General features: G+C 45.5%; 1 protein-coding gene across 1 annotated transcript; it reads right to left on the bottom strand.

The window, feature by feature from the left end:
• Window positions 1-8,664: 8,664 nt before the first annotated feature.
• Window positions 8,665-10,883, bottom strand: LOC130198231 (tripartite motif-containing protein 16-like; the record flags this gene model as incomplete). Its single annotated transcript, XM_056421375.1, has 1 exon — window positions 8,665-10,883. A coding segment is annotated over one exon (1,695 nt), but the record flags the coding sequence as incomplete, so codon positions are not given.
• Between the last annotated feature and the right edge of the window lie 7,192 nt (window positions 10,884-18,075).

The raw sequence follows: 18,075 nt of genomic DNA, 5'->3' as shown, positions 1-18,075 counted from the left end.
ATCTAATATCCGACAAATGGAAATTAAAGTCGTTTGCACTAACGTGCATGAAAACCGAAGAGCGCCACTTTGCAGAGGCATGTGCTGAACAGTTCAAAACTGTTGCAAGCAACTGGGCAATTGATCAGAAAATGACGACTATAGGGACAGACAGTGCACGCAATATGGTAGCCGCGGCTAGACTACTGCCATATGAACACATGCCGTGCATCGCTCACATTTTGCAGAGAAGCATCACCGTGAGCCTCGCTGACAGCGGGTTTGTGAATGCGTTGTCCAAGTGTCGCAAAATTGTCGGCCACTTCAAGCACAGCCCAGCAAACACGGCGGAGCTCAACGCAGAGCAAGAGAACCGCATGCAGGCGCAGCAGCCACTGATCCAAGACGTCCCAACACGCTGGAACTCAACGCTGGACATGGTTAAACGTCTGATCCGCAATACGGATGCAGTGACAGCAGCCCTGGACCAGCAGAACCACAAACTAGTGATGCTGACACAACAGGAATGGGACAAACTGCAGAGACTGGAGTCTCTTCTAGAGCCCTGCAAGTAAGCAATCCATGATAATGTGACTATTCTAACATTAAATTGGACTGATTAATAATAATAACTTTATTTATATAGCACCTTTAAAAACAATGTTTACAAAGTGCTCCACAAAGTCAAAGATTAAATTCAAATTATATTTGTGTATCTGTTTTAATAACTTAATTATCTCTCTCACCTCCTCCATCTTCCTGTCTGTGTGTTTCACTGAAGGTATGTAACTGGAATTCTGGGTGGGGAGGCCTATGTCTCCTGCTCTGTGGTACTGCCTGCACTCTGCCACCTGCATCATGTAATGGAAGTCACCGAAGATGACCCTGCATATGTGGTGAAATTTAAGACGGCATTCAAGACAGACCTAGCCTCCCGCCAAGAAAATACCAACAATGAATGGCTCAAGATTGCAACAGTGCTGGATCCACGTTTTAAAGACCTGAAGAGCCTACCCAAGAGTGAGAGACCAGAGGTGTGGACCACACTTGAGAGATTGCTGCAGGAACAGTCACACAGGGCCAGGATGACACAAGCTGCTGAAGATGGGCCACCCAAGAAGAAAATGAGCCTTCTGGTAATGGGCTCAGATTCTGAATCAGATGAAGAGGTGCAGCAGCCTCACAGAGCCCTACACAGATGCAGAGCAGAGCCCAGCATTGGTATGGAGGACTGCCCCTTGGAGTGGTGCTCATCTCATTCAGGAGCTCATCAGCAGTTGGCCTCACTAGCTCGCAAATACCTAGCCACTCCTTCTTCCACGGTTCCATGTGAAAGACTGTTCTCAGTCGCAGGACACATTGTGCAAAAGAAGCGGTCAGCTTTACTGTCAGAGAATGTGAACAAGTTAGTTTGCCTCACCAGCTGGCTAAAGGAAGACTAGCTAGGCGGGCCTTTAGATTGTGTCATGGTGTTAATGGTTGACAAAAAAGAGAAACATGTTCTGTTTAAACATTCTGTTTGGAATGAGGTTATATTAATGTTCATAAACTGCTAAATAACTGCTGAGTTGCAGCACCATTGTTTTTTTATGAATAAAAAAAGAATGTTTAAATGATACGTCTTTTGCCATGAATCTTTATGTTCTCACAAAAATATACCGAGAATATCGGTAATGTGATTAATCATGATTAATCCACAGAAACCTGTGATTAACCCGATTAAAAATTTTAATCGTTTCACAGCCCTAATTTATATACATATTGAAAAAATATATATATTTAAATACATGAATAAATATACATTTCTATATTCATAAATATATATACATATGTATTTCTATATTAAATAAACAATGCTCCATGACATTCATTTGGCCAGGAGACATCTCACAGAGGTCACACACATCTCTCTATAAATAGTTGTATATATGGCTCATTTATTAGTAACAGTTGGTGTGTACTATAATCTTTGTTGTGATTATTGAGTGTAAAAATGAAGATTGTTTAGTGAACCACGTCTCCTGCTCCTCAGTATCATGAATCGGCCCTTTTCAGTTGCTGATGCTGGGGCACAACTTCCTCTTTCGGGACATTCATAAGGTGTCGTTGTGCTACTAATACGATTAGTTACTGTCCTCTAGAACTCAAACCACACCTGTGTCTCGCCACACCGTCAACAATAAATAATAAATAGTAAATACATGACAATATGTTAAAGATGTGAAACTTACCTGGAATAGTCAGAAGTAACTTTCTTGATTCCTGCATCATTCTGCTGCTCTGTGTGTTTTTTGTGAAACAACATGTACACCTTCTGCTCTGTATTTATTGAAAGGAGAGTAGATTGAATGCACTGGAACCCTCTGTGTGAGAAAAGGAAAAAGGTAAACAAAGGGCATTCAGTGTGCTGTTGATGCTTTGAGAGATGAATTTAAATGTCTGCATCATGTTGTTAAAAAAAAGGTTTTATTTTGACACAAGTGAGACGTTCATGTGAGCAGTAAAGAAAAGAGAAAACCCAGCTGGACGACAGTTCTCCAGTCTGCAGGCTTGGACTCTCTCTGGTTTGGTGGTCCTCTAGCGCCACCTGGTGATGGACTTTCATTCTGTTTAGACGTTTACATGTTGAAAAGTCAGACTAAAGGTGGAGGCTGGTGTGTTCTGTTGTTGTTGGATGACCCAATACAATGACATTTTAATATATAATAAACCCTGAACCCTCAAAGGCTCCCTGACGTCACCTGTTAGGAGCTCGAGTGTGAGAGACTGTAGGGTTTGAATACATCCTGTTACCATGACAACATAACAGCATATCGTGTATATAGTGTGGCGTTTGTGATCAAATCTAAGAGCTGTAATATTTACGTGTGTGTACTGACATTTAATTGTCTAAGTAAGACACTCGGTATTCGCGTGATCATATACGGCGCAGTATGCGTCCATCTTTATTCTCCGATCTGAACACCCACCTGGATGACATCATTTACAAGCGACACTTCCTTGAACCGGAAGTCAAGGTACTACATCCCCCTTCTTTTGAAATAAACATGACTATAGCTGCCAAATTAAATAGTAAACATCACTTACTTAAACATTTCAAAACAAACTGAATATGGGCAGTTATGTATGCCAAATCTGCAAGAACATTGGATTACTGAAGGATACACAAACTATCAGTTATCATATGAACAGCTGTGACTCAATGGCATTTCAACTATGATAAATGTAACATTTTCATGAACATATCCCTCAGTTTTTCTAATGCTGGGTATCACAAGTTCAGTCTGTCTGGTGGCTTTGAGATGCGGCCTGATCTCGTGGTCGTCCAGTCTGGTGGCTCTTTGGAACCTGTATGACCTGCAGGGTCCTGCTGTGCTGCTTGAGACTCAGTGTCCTCAACCTCCATCTGGTGGTTGTTCGGTGGAAGTACCGGGTCAGCTCCACTTTCACACGTCTGCAAGAGGTGACGCCGGTTACGCCTGAGCGTGTGACCTCCATCAGTGCGAATATTGTAGGATCTCTGGGTACCTGCTGGCTCGACGACTGTTGCGGGTTCCCATGTCCCTGTTGGAAGCTGGAAGCTGGAAACGGACCATAGCTCCTTCTGGGAGTGCCGGTCGTGTCGTAGCATTCCTGTCGTCATATTGTTTTTGTCTCTGCTGGCACAGTTGCCTTCTGCTGTGAACGACGCTGCGACAGACCAGTTCAGGTTGCAGTTGTTTCTCTGTGCTGGTAGAATTGAGCGCAAACGCCTGCTCATCAGCAGCTGCGCTGGCGACTTCAGTCCATCAACTGGTGTGTTTCTGTATTCCAGTAAACTGAGGTACGGGTCTATCTGCTGTGCATGTGCTTTGTCCATGAGGGCTTTGACAGTCTGAACAGTGTTTTCAGCCAAACCATTCCTCTGCGGGTCCAGCGGGCTGCTTGTGGTATGCTCAAAGTCCCATGCGTGAGCGAAACCTCTGAACTCTTGTGAACTGTAGGTCCATTGTCACTGACGACTGTCTGTGGTATTCCAAATCTGGCGAACATGGATTTCAGCTTTTTTATGACAGTTGTAGATGTGAGGTTGGTGATTTTCTCTACCTCAAAGTACCTGCTATAATAGTCAACAAGAACTATATAGTCAGTTCCATGTGAACAAGTCTGTGGCTCCTGTTTGCCAAGGTCGTTCTGGGATAGGATGTGAGAGCATCGGTTCCTTTGCATTAGAGCTGCGCCGCTCAAGGCAGATGCTGCAAGATCCGACTAGTGCCTCTATCCGTTTGCACATTCCTGGCCAAAACAGAATGTCTCCTGCTCGCTGCTTACACTTCTCCATCCCTAAGTGTCCTGTGTGTATGCGTGAAAGCATTTCAGCTCTGAGTGAGTGAGGCACGATGATTTTCTCACCTTTGAGCAGGATCCCATTAGTCTCTGATATCTCATCTCGATGATTCCAATACTCAGCGATAGCAGACGGACATCGTTTGTTTGACTCAGGTCATCCTGCTTGGATAACTTGTCTCAACATTGAGAGTTGCTCATCTTGTGCTGTGGCGGCTTTGATTTCTGCCATTTTGCAATCACTCACCGGTGCACTGCTGATCACCGGATGGATTTGTAAATCCATGCCTTCACTTAAAGAGTTATCATTACACTCAACCGGCCTCCTGGATAGCGCGTCCGCGACCGGGATTTGTTTTCCAGGCTTGTGTGTCATGGTAATGTCGTACCTTTGTAGTTGCAGTATCATGCGCTGTAGGGCGGCGGTGCTGCTGCCAAGGGTTTCCACATGATTGACTCCAACGGTTTGTGGTCTGACTCGACAGTCACCTGTCGTCCGTACAGATATTGGTGAAAGCGCTTGCATCCAAAGAGCACTGCGTACAGCTCTTTTTCAATTTGAGCGTAATTTTCTTCGGTCTCTTTCAGTGTCTTGGATGCGTATGCGACTGATTTTTCTCCCTGAAGCAAAACTGCTCCTAAGCCGCATTTTGAAGCATCGACCTGTAGTTTCACCTCTTTTGTGTGGTCGAAGTATGTGAGCACTGGGCCGGGCTCCTGTGTTAGTAAGTCTTTCATTTGCTGGAATGCAACGTCTTGGTTTGAGTCCCACATGAACTCACTGTTCTCTTTCAGCAGTTGTCTGAGCGGGGCGACTGTCTCTGAAAGTCTGGGTGCAAACTTGGAGAGGTAGGTGACCATGCCCAGTATGGTCTCCAGCTCTGCTGCGTGGGGGGCTCATTTCTTTAATTGCTTTGACTTTGCTGGGGTCGGGCTTGATGCCTTCTCTTGTCAGTTTATGTCCAAAGTAGCTCACCTCAGTTACGCAGATGCTGCTTTTGTCTTTGTTGAGCTTTATTCATTCTCTCTGGTTCTCTCCAGCATGGCGCGCAGGTTGGCATCGTGCTCCTCTTTAGTGCGGCCATACACCAGAATGTCATCCACTGTGGCTGCGACACCTTGAAGCCCCTCGTAGGCCTCGTCAACTCTCCTCTGGAACTCATCCTGTGCACAAATGATTCCAAACGGGAGCCTGTTGAACCGATATCTGCCGTAGATGCTGTTGAACGTGGTCAGCATGGATGATTCCTGGCTGAGTTTTATTGTCCAGTATCCAGATCTAGCGTCTAGTTCACTGAAGTACTGTGCTCCAGCTAGTCTTGGTGTGACATCATCTAGAGTGGGAAGTGGATAGTGGGGTCTCTGGATAGCTTTGTTTAGGGCGCGGGGATCTAAACACACCCTAAGTGTTCCTGTTTTAGGTTTTTCCACTGCCACTGGTGCATTTACCCACTCAGTCGGCTCTGTGACCTTTTGGATTATGTCCTTTTTTTCCATATCATCAAGCTCATCTTTGAGTCTGTTGCGCAGGGCATATGGGATGCGGCGTGGTGGGCACACCACCGGTGTTGCTGAGGGTTTAAGGTGAAAGGTGCATTCTCCAGGGAATAGTCCAATGCCTTCAAATACGTCAGCAAACTCTTCTGTGATGCTGGCGTGTGTTTTTGGTTGTGCGTCAACCATGTGCACTAGCTTGATCATGTTTAAATCTAAACATGCACGTCGGCCCAATACAGGTGGGGCATTCTCTGCATACACTATGTCAAAATCTAACATGGCTGTTTTCTGCCTGTATCTGCATGCTAACTTGCAAGTTCCTTTCACTTCAAGTCTCTGTCCACCATATCCTGAGATATTGCTATCTGATGGACCTAATGTAATACTTCCTAATATTTTGTGAAATATGTTTACTGGTATCACATTAGCCTGGGCACCTGTATCTATCTTGAGCTTTAGCTTGTGCCTTGCCTTCCCTATTTCCACCTCTGCAAATGCCTGTTCCCTTGCTGTATTTTCGTTTTTCTTTATAATAGTGTCAATGTACAGATCCACTGGTACCTGTTCCGTGCTTTCTGTAACAGTATGCACTTTCTTGGGCTTGTACTTTGTTGGCTGATACTGTGTTTTCGTCCTACACATATTAGCAAAGTGGTTGGGCTTCTTGCACTTGTTACACTGACGTCCTTTCGCGGGACACTCCTCCTCCTCCGTGTTCTCTTCCGCATGCTCCACACTCCTCGCCGTGCGTGACGCTGTTGCTGTCGTTGCCGCCAGTAAACTTTCGTCCGTATCTTTGTTCGGAACTGAACGGCCTTCTGCTAACTGCAAGGACAGACTGGCTGGCTGTGTGAGCAGCGGGGAAACCCATCGTCTTTAGCTGCTGCTGCGATAGCTCGTGTGAGCGCGCAATGTCTATCGCTTTCTCGAGCGTTAGATCCGGACCATGACAGAGTAATTTCTCCCGGACTCTTGGAGAGTTTGTAGCGAAAACAATCCGGTCTCTAATCATCTCATCAGCGTTAGGGTAGTTGCAGTCCTTTACTAGCAGCTTTAGCTCAGTCACAAACTGGTCAAAACTTTCACAATCCGTTTGCATCTTTTCATGGAATTTATATCACGCGAAAATGGGGTTAGCTTTGGGCGTTACATGTGCTTCAAACTTCCCATAGTACGTTTGGAGGACCTTTCTCTCATCTGCCGTGAGGGTCCATGTGTTGTATACATCTCTGCCTTTCTCACCGATCCACAGGAGTAGATAGCTGCACTTTTCTTCCTCCTCTTTAGCGCTTAGCGGGCCGGAAAACATTAGCTCCACATGTTGGCGAAACTTTCTCCATGCGTCGGGCAGGTTAGATGACTCCCAATCCATCCGTGGCGTGGGGACGCCTGCGTTCTCCATCTTCCGTCGTCAGGTTCGATGAGAAGCAAACTATTCTGACACCATGTAATATGTACGTGTGTGTACTGACATTTAGTTGTCTCAGTAAAAACACTCGGTACTCGTGTGATCATATACGGCGCAGTATGCGTCCATCTTTATTCTCCGATCTGAACCTTGACCTGGATGACATCATTTATAAGCGTCACTTCCTTGAACCGGAAGTCAAGATACTACAGGAAATATATTTATTTTCACTCGACTGAATTCATTGCAGATAGTTTTATTTATTTATTAAATAAGCAAATGAAATATACATAAGCATGTTATAATTAAACCACACAGCAATGACACGAATGAACATTAAAATGCGTCAATCGCAATAATCTAACAGTGTAATATGTAATAATCTAACGATGACTGAGCCCATTTTCGCCCAACGATAAATACTTTTGGAGAACCACTTGGTGTTCATGTTCTCATAGAACCTTGCAGACTTTGACTGGAGCCAGAACCTTTGAGCAGGATTCTTTTGTCCCGGAGCGTGTGTGTTGCTGCTCGTCTTTCTGACGTAAACGACCTGAAGACGTCGTGACGCCCCGATGGAGCCGAGGCCACGCCTCCTCCTGAGGATGGAGCCGAGGCCACGCCTCCTCCTGAGGATGGAGAGGCACAGCGACTCCATCACTCGGGGCAACGCCGCAAAGGAGAGGTCCTGTCTGTGAGGGACGAGGCGACCGGAGAGGCAGACAGACAGAGAGACACACAGACAGACATGCATGACACACAAAGAGAGAGAGAGAGATAAAGAGGCAGACAGATGTCCAGACAGACAGACAGACAGACAAGGGAGTTGGAAGCTCACCTGGGCCTTTCTTCCTGTAGTCAGACACACCTGAGAGAGCACAGTGAGAGAGCAGCCATCTTAGCGTGGGCCTTTTATTGTTGCTGTCAACAAGTACATTTTATTTAGTGTAAGTGGGCGTGACTCCTAAATGACCAACACATTGTGTGACTGTATACGTTGTTTTATTTAACCCCACGTGGTTTACTTTCTTGTCTGTGCACTTTGATGCATGTATTAAATGTAGAAGTGACTCCACCCGTCTGAGTCCTGTGTTTCCGGTCCAGTGGCCTCTGGCCCCAGTGCATTCTGGGTGTTTCCCTGAGGGGGAACCAGAGGGTTGGCGCCGCTCTTCCACAGCGACACCGTGAGTCAGGACACAGTGGACGGAAGAGCAGAAGCACTCAGCTGGGAGCGCTCACCTCTTTCACATCCCTGGTTCAGACACTTAAAGGCACAGCACACACACCACATGCAGGAAACAGGGTCACACTCGTGACCTCCAGAGGAGCCGACCTCCGGGTTTGAGAAGTGAAGCCGACGCACGGAAAGAACCTGAACGTCACATGAAACCTTCAGTGAAGTCTGGGAGACGTGTTGGACCACCACCTCAGTTATGGAAAAGAACGATGAGAGATTTACTGATTATGATACTTTATTTTATAATGCAACACAGTACATCATGTGTACGTTGATTGGGAAAACAACAACAACAACATTTAGTCTCACAAATGTATTAATAGAATAATTTGCATGAAGTTCTAAGAACAAAATATCTCCGATAAAGAAGCTCTGGTGCTTTCTCTCTTTAAGACCCATGCAGAGGAAGAGAAACTTAAATTAAAGAATACATCAATAACAATATTCATCAAACATTTAGAGCTCAGAGCATTTTACATTTCCCTGCAGATAAATATGAGTTCAGGTAAACAAAGAGCATCATGAGCAGTGAGAGCCTCCATGACTCAACACACACAGGAAGGAGCGCCACCTACAGGAACTCAGACACCTACACAACAACAAGGAGAAGATGGACAAGTCCCGCCCACAAGGTTTGATTGACAGGTGAAGAAAAGTCTGCTCAGCGACGATGATGGAAACAAAATAAGTTTCAGACTTAAAACACAGACTTTAACCAGATGTCCCTGAACTCACTTCTGTCTATTTGAGTTTACTGAACTCAGCAGTGGCTCCAGGAGAATAAAACCTAAGTCCAGCATAGAGAGGCTGAGTGAATGTGGTCTGGACTCTGTGGAGGAGAGTCATGGTGTCAGAGACGCTGTAGAAGGACAGAATACCTGCTCTGTGATCCAGGTACACTCCTAATCTGGAGGACTGAGGACCAGAGACGGGAGTTTGGACTTTGTTGTGACGAAATGTAAAACTGTCATTGTCACAAAGTAACACCCAAGATTTATTATTGAATCCAAACAGACATTCATTCCCTCTCCCTGTTCTGATGATATTCTTGTATGAGACGGCTACATAAACTCTTCCTCCTCTCCACTCCACCTCCCAGTAACAACGTCCAGTCAGACTCTCTCTACTCAGGACCTGCCAACATGTAGTGAACCTGTCTGAGTGACTAGAATAAGACTGACCTTCACTCATAACTGTTGCTTTTCTGTTCCCCTCAGATAATAACAGACGTGTGTTTACTGTGTTTGGATCCAGAGTGATGTCACATGAATACCTTAAGAATCCAGCTCTGGTCTCGGGCTCTGCTTGTGAAGGAGACAGTAAATCGTCCACTTCAGTCACTGCCAGTGAGACGTTTGTCCACTTGTCCCCCAGAACGTCCTGTAGTTTATCTCTGACTTCTGACACAGCCGCCGTCACGTCCTCAAAGTGTCTCAGAGGACGGATATCGATGCCGGACGAGTGTGTAGACTCAGCGCGTGGTGACAGTGAGGGGTAGTGGAGTAGAAACTGCTTGAGATCCTCTGTGTGTGACAGCAGCTTCAGCTCAGCCTCGTTCCTCTTCAGCTCAGTGATCTCCTGCTCCAGCTTCTCCTGAAGCTCTTGGACTCGACTCACTTCAGTTCTCTGCCGGGATCTGACCTGCTGCTTCACGTCAGAGCTTCTGTTCTCCATGAGCCGGATCAGCTCAGTGAAGATCTTCTCACTGTCCTCCACTGTTTTATCAGCAGAGAGGTTGAGGGCCTCCACCTCCTGATGGAGCAGCTTCAGGTCTTTCTCTCGGTCCTGGATTCTCTGCTGGATGTCGAGTCGACTCCCCTCCAGCTCTCTCTGCCTCTCGGTCCTTTCTGCTGCAGCTGAGACTGTGTCGTGGCCTTTATGTTCATCCACAGAGCAGAGGTAACAGATACACTGCTGATCAGTACGGCAGAACATCTTCATCACCTCGTCATGACGAGAGCAGATGTTCTCCTGGAGCTTGTTGGAGGGCTCCACCAGCTTGTGTTTCTCATAGGCAGGAACATCATAATGAGGCTGGAGGTGTTTCTCACATAAGGAGACCACACATTGCAGACAGGACTTGAAGGCCTTCAGTCTCCTCCCAGTGCAGACATCACAGGCCACATCTTCAGCTCCAGCATAGCAGTGGTCAGCAGGAGCAGCTTGGAGTCCAGTCTTCTTCAGCTGCTCCACTAGAGCTGCCAACATGGTGTTCTTCAGCAGGACAGGCCTCAGTGTGAAGGTCTGCCTACACTGAGGGCAGCTGAGGAGTTTCTTCCCCTCCTCTTCCTCCCAGTGGGCTTTAATACAGTTCATGCAGTAGCTGTGTCCACAGGGAATAGTCACCGGATCCTTCAGGAGATCCAGACAGATGGAACAAGAGAAGGTTTCCCGATCCAGCTGAACTCCTTTCTGCTCCTTTTCACCTCTCAGGAGCAACGACTGTCTGAGTTTCACTTCCTCACACCGACTCTGCTTTGACTTCTGATGTGAACAACATGTGACGGTTCAGTGAACGGGGCGTGTCAGCTCTAGTGGGAGGGAACCAGGAAGTGTGTGGACAGAGTGCAGCCGCCTGTGTTTGAGAGCAGGAGGAAGAGGGAGGGGCTTATCAAGCTGTACTTCATTCCTGGAGGAGGAGCTGAAAGAGGGAGTGAACAAAAAAATAGGAAAATTAATAATCCAAAAACAAAATTTTGCATGTGAAACATCCCAAAGGATAACAAATGTTTTTGTCAGTCCGACTGAGTAGCAGGTTAACGTTAATGAAGCAGATGATCACTTGGAGCACCACTTGATATCAGATGGAGAGCTGCCCACAGGGTGAACCACACGGATGACTGTCCACCTTAAAGTTTATTATTCATTATAAATATATGTGTGTGATCTTGATTGATTTTTGTTGAATCCCAGTAAAACTCTTAAAAACTGAACTATTTAATTTGGTGTTTTTTCCCCACAACAATTGAGCTCTGTAGCTGAACCTGGTGACTAGTCCATAAACCTGAGTTACAATAATTAAAATAGAGCCACCGGTTACACATCTGTAGTCCTAGATCCACACAAATGGACCCGTGCGTGACCCTTTCAGTCACGTGGGTCGAGGTCACCCAGAGGTCAAAACCCATTACAGTTTTTATCAATTGCTAAAACACTAAAACCCATTGGTTGAACAAAGTTCTCAGACGCCTGAACTCATTTAGCTAACTGTGCAATAGTCTGTTGTCAATACCGTAAACTATTTCACATGGTCAAACACAATTTGCAGATCTCACTGAGACTTTTCAGCAAAACTCGAAACACATCCTCAGTCTCAAAACACATTCTGCCCTCTAATGCACACGTCATCCATACTGTGAACACAAGGGGCAACGATGAAATACAAAGAGAGAACACACGTCATGGATCAACACAATCACTCTAAATGGATTTAACTCGTATCAAATGATGTGACACAACCAAAATAAGCCAGTGGAGAGCAAACAGGTGGTTGAAGGTGGGAAGGAGAAAGTCTGAGAATGGATAGAAGAAACAATGTGAGAGGATGAGGGCAAGTGTGTATGTGAGGTGGGCGATGACGAGGAAGAGGAGGAGGGCGTATGCGAGGTGGGCCACGAGGAGGAAGAGGAGGAGGGCGTATGCGAGGTGGGCCACGAGGAGGAAGAGGAGGAGGGCGTATGCGAGGTGGGCGACGAGGAGGAGGGTGTATGCGAGGTGGGCGAATAGGAGGAAGAGGAGATGGGCGTATGCGAGGTGGGCGACGAGGAGGAAGAGGAGGAGGGCACGAGGAGGAAGAGGAGGACACAGAGTGTAACCCGTGGCGACCCTGGAGCAGCAGCCAGAGACCATGTGATGGTCCACAGACGACGAGGGCAGCAGGACTTGGACTCAGCCCGATGTGAGCCGATGTTGTGCGTCGCCATGGTGACGGCGTTCAGGGGGCGGGGTCAGGATGCTCCCGTCTCTCGGTGGTCGCACATGTTCTGGACTCCGCTCTCTGCAGCTGCTTCAAAGACACACAAGAGGCTTCTTCCCCCGGCGCCTCAGGAGAGGACATGTTGCTTGTGATGTGGACGTGCTCCGCCCCGGAGACCAGAAGAAGCCCGTTGGTGACATGTTGACTCCCTTCACTGGAGGAGTGTCGACTGCAGGAGGCCCGCAGTGCATTGGAGGCTGGATCATGGACCATGAACTCACCGTGGGGCCTTGACCATCCTGCTTTCTATTGGTTACGCTGACAGGACGGACCAATACATGTTGACTGGTTGCAGCTTCATCCCAACAAAGAACAAGAATGACCGTCTGACAGAGACAAAGGACACGCTGTGAGCTGCAGAGTGCAGTCCTGTAACAATAGGGTACAAGGAGGAGGAAGAACAAAAGAAATGCAGAGAGCAAAGCACAGGAGGAAATCTATCAGTGTGTAGCGACTCATCAAACATGTTTTCCTTCGTATGAAATTTATTCTGAGATTAAAAATCTACTTCTCCCTGAGAACTATATGTTTTGAACAATGTGTTTTCTATTTATTGGTGTATTGTTTCCTGACTGCTTGATAGTGAATATTATATGGATCACTTTGTTCATGATTTGAGAGCAGTGTTTGATTTTGAGCACAGGTAAAACTGTTTTGAGTTTCAAGAAATGTGTCTTTGCGATCGAGAAAAACTGAAACACTGGACACAGAGAAACATCCCACGTCACTCACAGCCACGCCCCCTTCGTCACGGTCCAAATCCAAATCCACGATAGATCCTGTCCAACAGAAGTCCGTCACGTTTACAAGACAGAGTTCAGGACATGTTCACCCCCGAAAGAAAGAAGAGAAGAAAGAAAAGAGGAACGTGCCCTGACGCCAGGCACGTGCTCAGACATTTTGGGGGGCAGGTGCTCAAACCCAAAAAAAGGGCACCCAATGCCAAAAAAGAATTCTGACAGAGTTGAAGCATAAGCAGCAATACACTGATGATGCAATACATCCTCCACCTGCATTTCCTCTGGCAGCATCAGACCACTAGCTTACATTTTCTTTATGAATAAAGATGAATTATAATATAGCAACAACAGTACAAGCGTTCTGATTGGCTCATGGGTGGTCATGCCAGCCACATATTGCCCTCCTGGTCTGATACGGATCTGTGTTGCCCTCTGACGTCATTTTCAAAATGAGCGATATTGATAGACATCAACAGCCAAGAGCAGTGGTCCTCAAACTAAGGCCCGCAGGCCGGATATGGCCCGCCTCTACATTTGGCCCGGCCCTCTGAACAAGAGAGGCCTTAGCCTATGATTTGTTTTTCAGTCTGGCCACGCAAATCCTAGACTAGCCCCTGTTGAATAGAACGGAATAAGAATTCTCTCTCTCTTTTCTCTCTCCCTCTTTCTCTTTTCTCTCTCTCTCTCTCTCTCTCTCTCTCTCTCTCTCTCTCTCTCCTCTCTCTCCCTCTCTCTAAACATAACTAACGTCAGTAAACAGCTGGATGAGGCTTTGAAATCACAGAGTTAAAAAAAAAATGTTTTAGGAAACGTCGGACCAGTTGTGACGTCATGTTTTCAGCAGCTCTAATGTTGTGGTTGATCACAAAACAACGTCAGGGGACAAACACCGGCGTCATGACCTGTGTGCCTGCAGGCACGTGCACAGATAGCGCCCTTGTGGTGCTCAAGCTCCTCCCCTTTTGCCCTGGATGGCTAAAGTGCCCTTTTAGCTGGAGACACATTTTTTTCATTCATCAGTATTTCAGAATAAAAATGACTCTGTCATCAACTCCCCACAAATGTGTTTAATATCCGACGGAGCATTTATTTGAGTTCTTGTGAGAATTTCTCCCCGACCTGCTCCGGCGCTCACGAGCCCCCCCCATCTCCTCCTCCCCACCGCGCCCCTCCCTCCTCCTCCTCCACTTCCTACTCCACGCAGTGCTCCTCGCACCTCCTTCTCCTCTGACCCGCAGCATCAGACCAACAGGTCATGACGTTGTTTTGTAACCACATTAGCGCTGCTGAAAACATGACGTCATAACTGGTCGACGTTTCCTAAAAAAAAGAAACAAACAAAAACTCAGAAATCCATGATTTCAAAGCCTTGCAGCTGTTTACTGACGTCATGTTTGAGAGAGAGAGAGAGAGAGAGAGAATCTTTTTTGTGTTGTATAAATGCTGTTTAGACAATTTTGAAAGTATGTTTATAAATTTCACAAGAATTCACAGCCAGAAAATAGCAGCTAAACTATTCTAACAATGCTAGCTCTCGGTGTCATGCTATCCTTGTGCCTCATTGTTTTATGTGTTATCTCTTTGTTTGGTCTTAGACAATTCAAGTGATTTGTTTAATACCCTACTAGTATACTTTTCATGATATTCTAATATTTAGAGATAGGATATTTGAGTTTTCTTAAGCTGTAAGCCATCAGCAATAAATAAAAAGGCTTTTGGCAACGTAATGAATCAGAATGCATGACATTTTGTTAATTGCATTACAGAAAATAAAGAACTCATCAATATTCTAATTTTCTGATACAGTCCTGTATATATAGAGAGAGAAAGATGTTTTTTTAGTCTAATTCTCTAATATATATTAGGATGCACCGATCTGATCGCGCCGATCCATATCGGCCGATATTCCATTATCGGTTTTGATCGGCGTTCTCAAAGCGGACGATCAGATGACGTAACATCTGCGAGAGCTATCAGGCGTTTCAATGCGCACAGAGTGAGAGGTCAGAGGATCCTCACCACCGAGGCGTCCCGTCCCGAGTTGAATCACTGGGTCGACTCAGCCGACACTCACATGTCTGCCCCTAGAGACTGATGCTCACGGAAAACACATTCGATCTGGAGCGCGAGGGTTTTGATAAAGTTAGCGGAAGGATTTATGTGACAACATCCGGTTTTGCAAAGTTAACGGAAAGAACCACGTGAAACAACATCCGTTTTTCAAAATAAGATGTCACCAAATCATACACAAACATATAAAAGTAAACAATGAACTGATTTTGTATCTTTATAGATCGTTTCTGAGATTTAGCTTAAATTATGCTAATATTTAAAAAAAATTACTGTACCAAGGAAGAGTTTATAAAAATAAGTCAGACTTTTGTATGTAAATAAAAGTCCTGTATATAGATTTCCCCAAGAGTTCCAGGAAATGAATAATGCAGATGTGTTCCATACATATCTGAAATCCCCTACAATAGCAATCAAACAATTTTTATGTATCAATTAGGACATTTTCAAAGTAAAAGTCCGAAATGTTTAAAGAAATCGGTAATTTCTTTAATGTTTGAGTTGCTTTATATATGTATTTCCTCATAGTCCTAGGCAATAATGCTACACAATAAATAGAATGCTTCAATCGACACCGTGATCGGTGATCGGTATTATCGGATCGGCAGATACTGATTTCAGTGATCGGTGATCGGCACCAAAAACCTGATCGGTGCATCTCTAATATATATCTGTGTATTTATATTTCTATATATTTATATATATATAGAGAGAGAGAGAGATGTTTTTAAAATATTTTTCTTTAATATATATGTCTATGTGTATTTATATTTATACCTGTATATATATTAGTGCTGTGAAAAATAACGCGTTAACTCAGTTAATCAAATTACAGGTTTAACTAGTTTTTTTTTTTTTTAAACGCATTTAACGCATGCGCAGAATGAGCTTCCATACCTATTCAATCTGAACTACTTCCGGTTCTAATGCAGTCAGACGTTAACTGCTATCCTAGCAAGCAACATGTATAATTCCGATGAGCCTGGGGACCTTCTGGATGGGAAGTTCGTGTTCCAAAAATTCAAAGATGGAACATTAAATGAATCAAAAGTGATGTGTACATTCTGCGGCAAGACGTTGTCGCTTCACCATAGCACAACCAGCCTTAAGTACCATCTCAACGCGAAGCATGGGTTTGCCGGTGAGGTGAGTGGAATGCGCCAAACCACCCTCACTGAACAACGTCGGCCCCTCACTAAGTCTGCCTGTGACAAGCTAACGAGCACAGTTGCGGAATGGATTGCAAAAGCTGTGGAATGATTAATATTGTTGGATAGAGACCACCCATTGCGAGCAGCAGGGGACCCGAGCATCAAAGCACATAAAGGCGCATCGCAGCTAAAATCCACGAGAGCTATGAAACTGAAAACAAAGGAAAAAGACTTGGCTGCTCACGGAACGTATGGCGCTGTGGGGGATCACTGGACTATGATAATAATAACTATCTGGAATTGTAACTTTTTGCTCCAATATCGACAATGGAAATTAAAGTCGTTTGCACTAGCGATATGAAAGCCGAGCGCCACTTTGCAGGAGGCATGTGCTGAACAGTTCAAAACTATTTGCAACAACTGGGCAATTGATCAGAAATAGCGACTATAGGGACAGACAGTGCCTGCATAATATGTTCTACCATATAGACACATACGTTACGCCATATCATTTGCAGAAGCATCACCGTGAGCCTCGCTGACAGCGGAACTGTCGTTGTCAAGTGTCCAGTAGCCGGCCGCTGCTTACAGCCAGCAAACACGGCAGGTCAGCATGAGCAAGAGAACCGCGTAAAACGTGACCACTGATCCGAGGCGTCCCGCCGCTGGAACTCGCGCTGGACATATTGGTTAGCGTGATCCTGTCGGATGCAGTGACGGCAGCCCTGGACCAACCGAACCACAAACTAGTGATACTGACACAACAGAATGGAACTGAGACTGGTCTCTTCCTAGAAGCCCTGCAAGTAAGCAATCCATGATAATGTGACTATTCTAACATTAAGTGGTTGAATAATAATAATAACTATTTATATAGCACCTTCAAACAATATATTTCAAAGTGCTCCACTAGGAAGTCAAGATTAAATTCAAATTATATTTGTATGTCTGTTTTAATAACAGTATCTCTCACCTCTCCAGCATCTTATTGTGTGTCCTTGTGTTTCCACTGGTATATATTTAAATTCTAGGTGGGGGCCCTGTATCTCCTGCTCTGTGGTACTACCTGCACTCTACCACCTGCATCATGCTATTAGAGTCCCGAGACCCATATGTGGTGAGGGGTGGGCATTCAAGACAGACCTAGCCTCCCGCCAAGAAAATACAACAATGAATAGCTCAGATTTACAGCAGTGCTGGATCCATTTTGAACCACAAGGAAGCCTACGAGTGGGAGACAGGGTGTGGTTTTACTACACATGAGAGATTGCTAGGAACAGTCACAGGGCCAGGGAGCTGACACAAGCTGCTGAAGATGGGCCACCCAAGAAAATGAGCCTTCTGGTGGAAATCAGATTCCTGAATCAGATGAAGAGGTGCAGCAGCCCTCACAGAGCCCTACGGAGGCAGAGCCCAGCATTGGTGTGAGACTGCCTTGGTGGTGCTCATCTCATTCAGGAGCTCTCCATCAGCAGTTAGCCTCACTAGCGCCATAAATACCCAGCCACTCCTTCTTCCGGTTCCATGTAGAAAGACTGACTTCTCAATCATGGGACATTATTACAAAAGCGGATAGCTTTACTGTCAGAGAATGCTGAACAGATTAGTTGCCTCACCAATGGCTAAGGAAGACTAGCTAGGCGGGGCCTTTAGTTAATATTCATGGTGTGTGGTTATTAAAGAGAAACATG

This window comes from Pseudoliparis swirei, chromosome 8, assembly GCF_029220125.1.
Source record: "Pseudoliparis swirei isolate HS2019 ecotype Mariana Trench chromosome 8, NWPU_hadal_v1, whole genome shotgun sequence".
NCBI classification, from domain to species: domain Eukaryota; kingdom Metazoa; phylum Chordata; class Actinopteri; order Perciformes; family Liparidae; genus Pseudoliparis; species Pseudoliparis swirei.
Note: the sequence above shows the minus strand (reverse complement) of the source record. Positions and strands in the feature narration are given on the sequence as shown.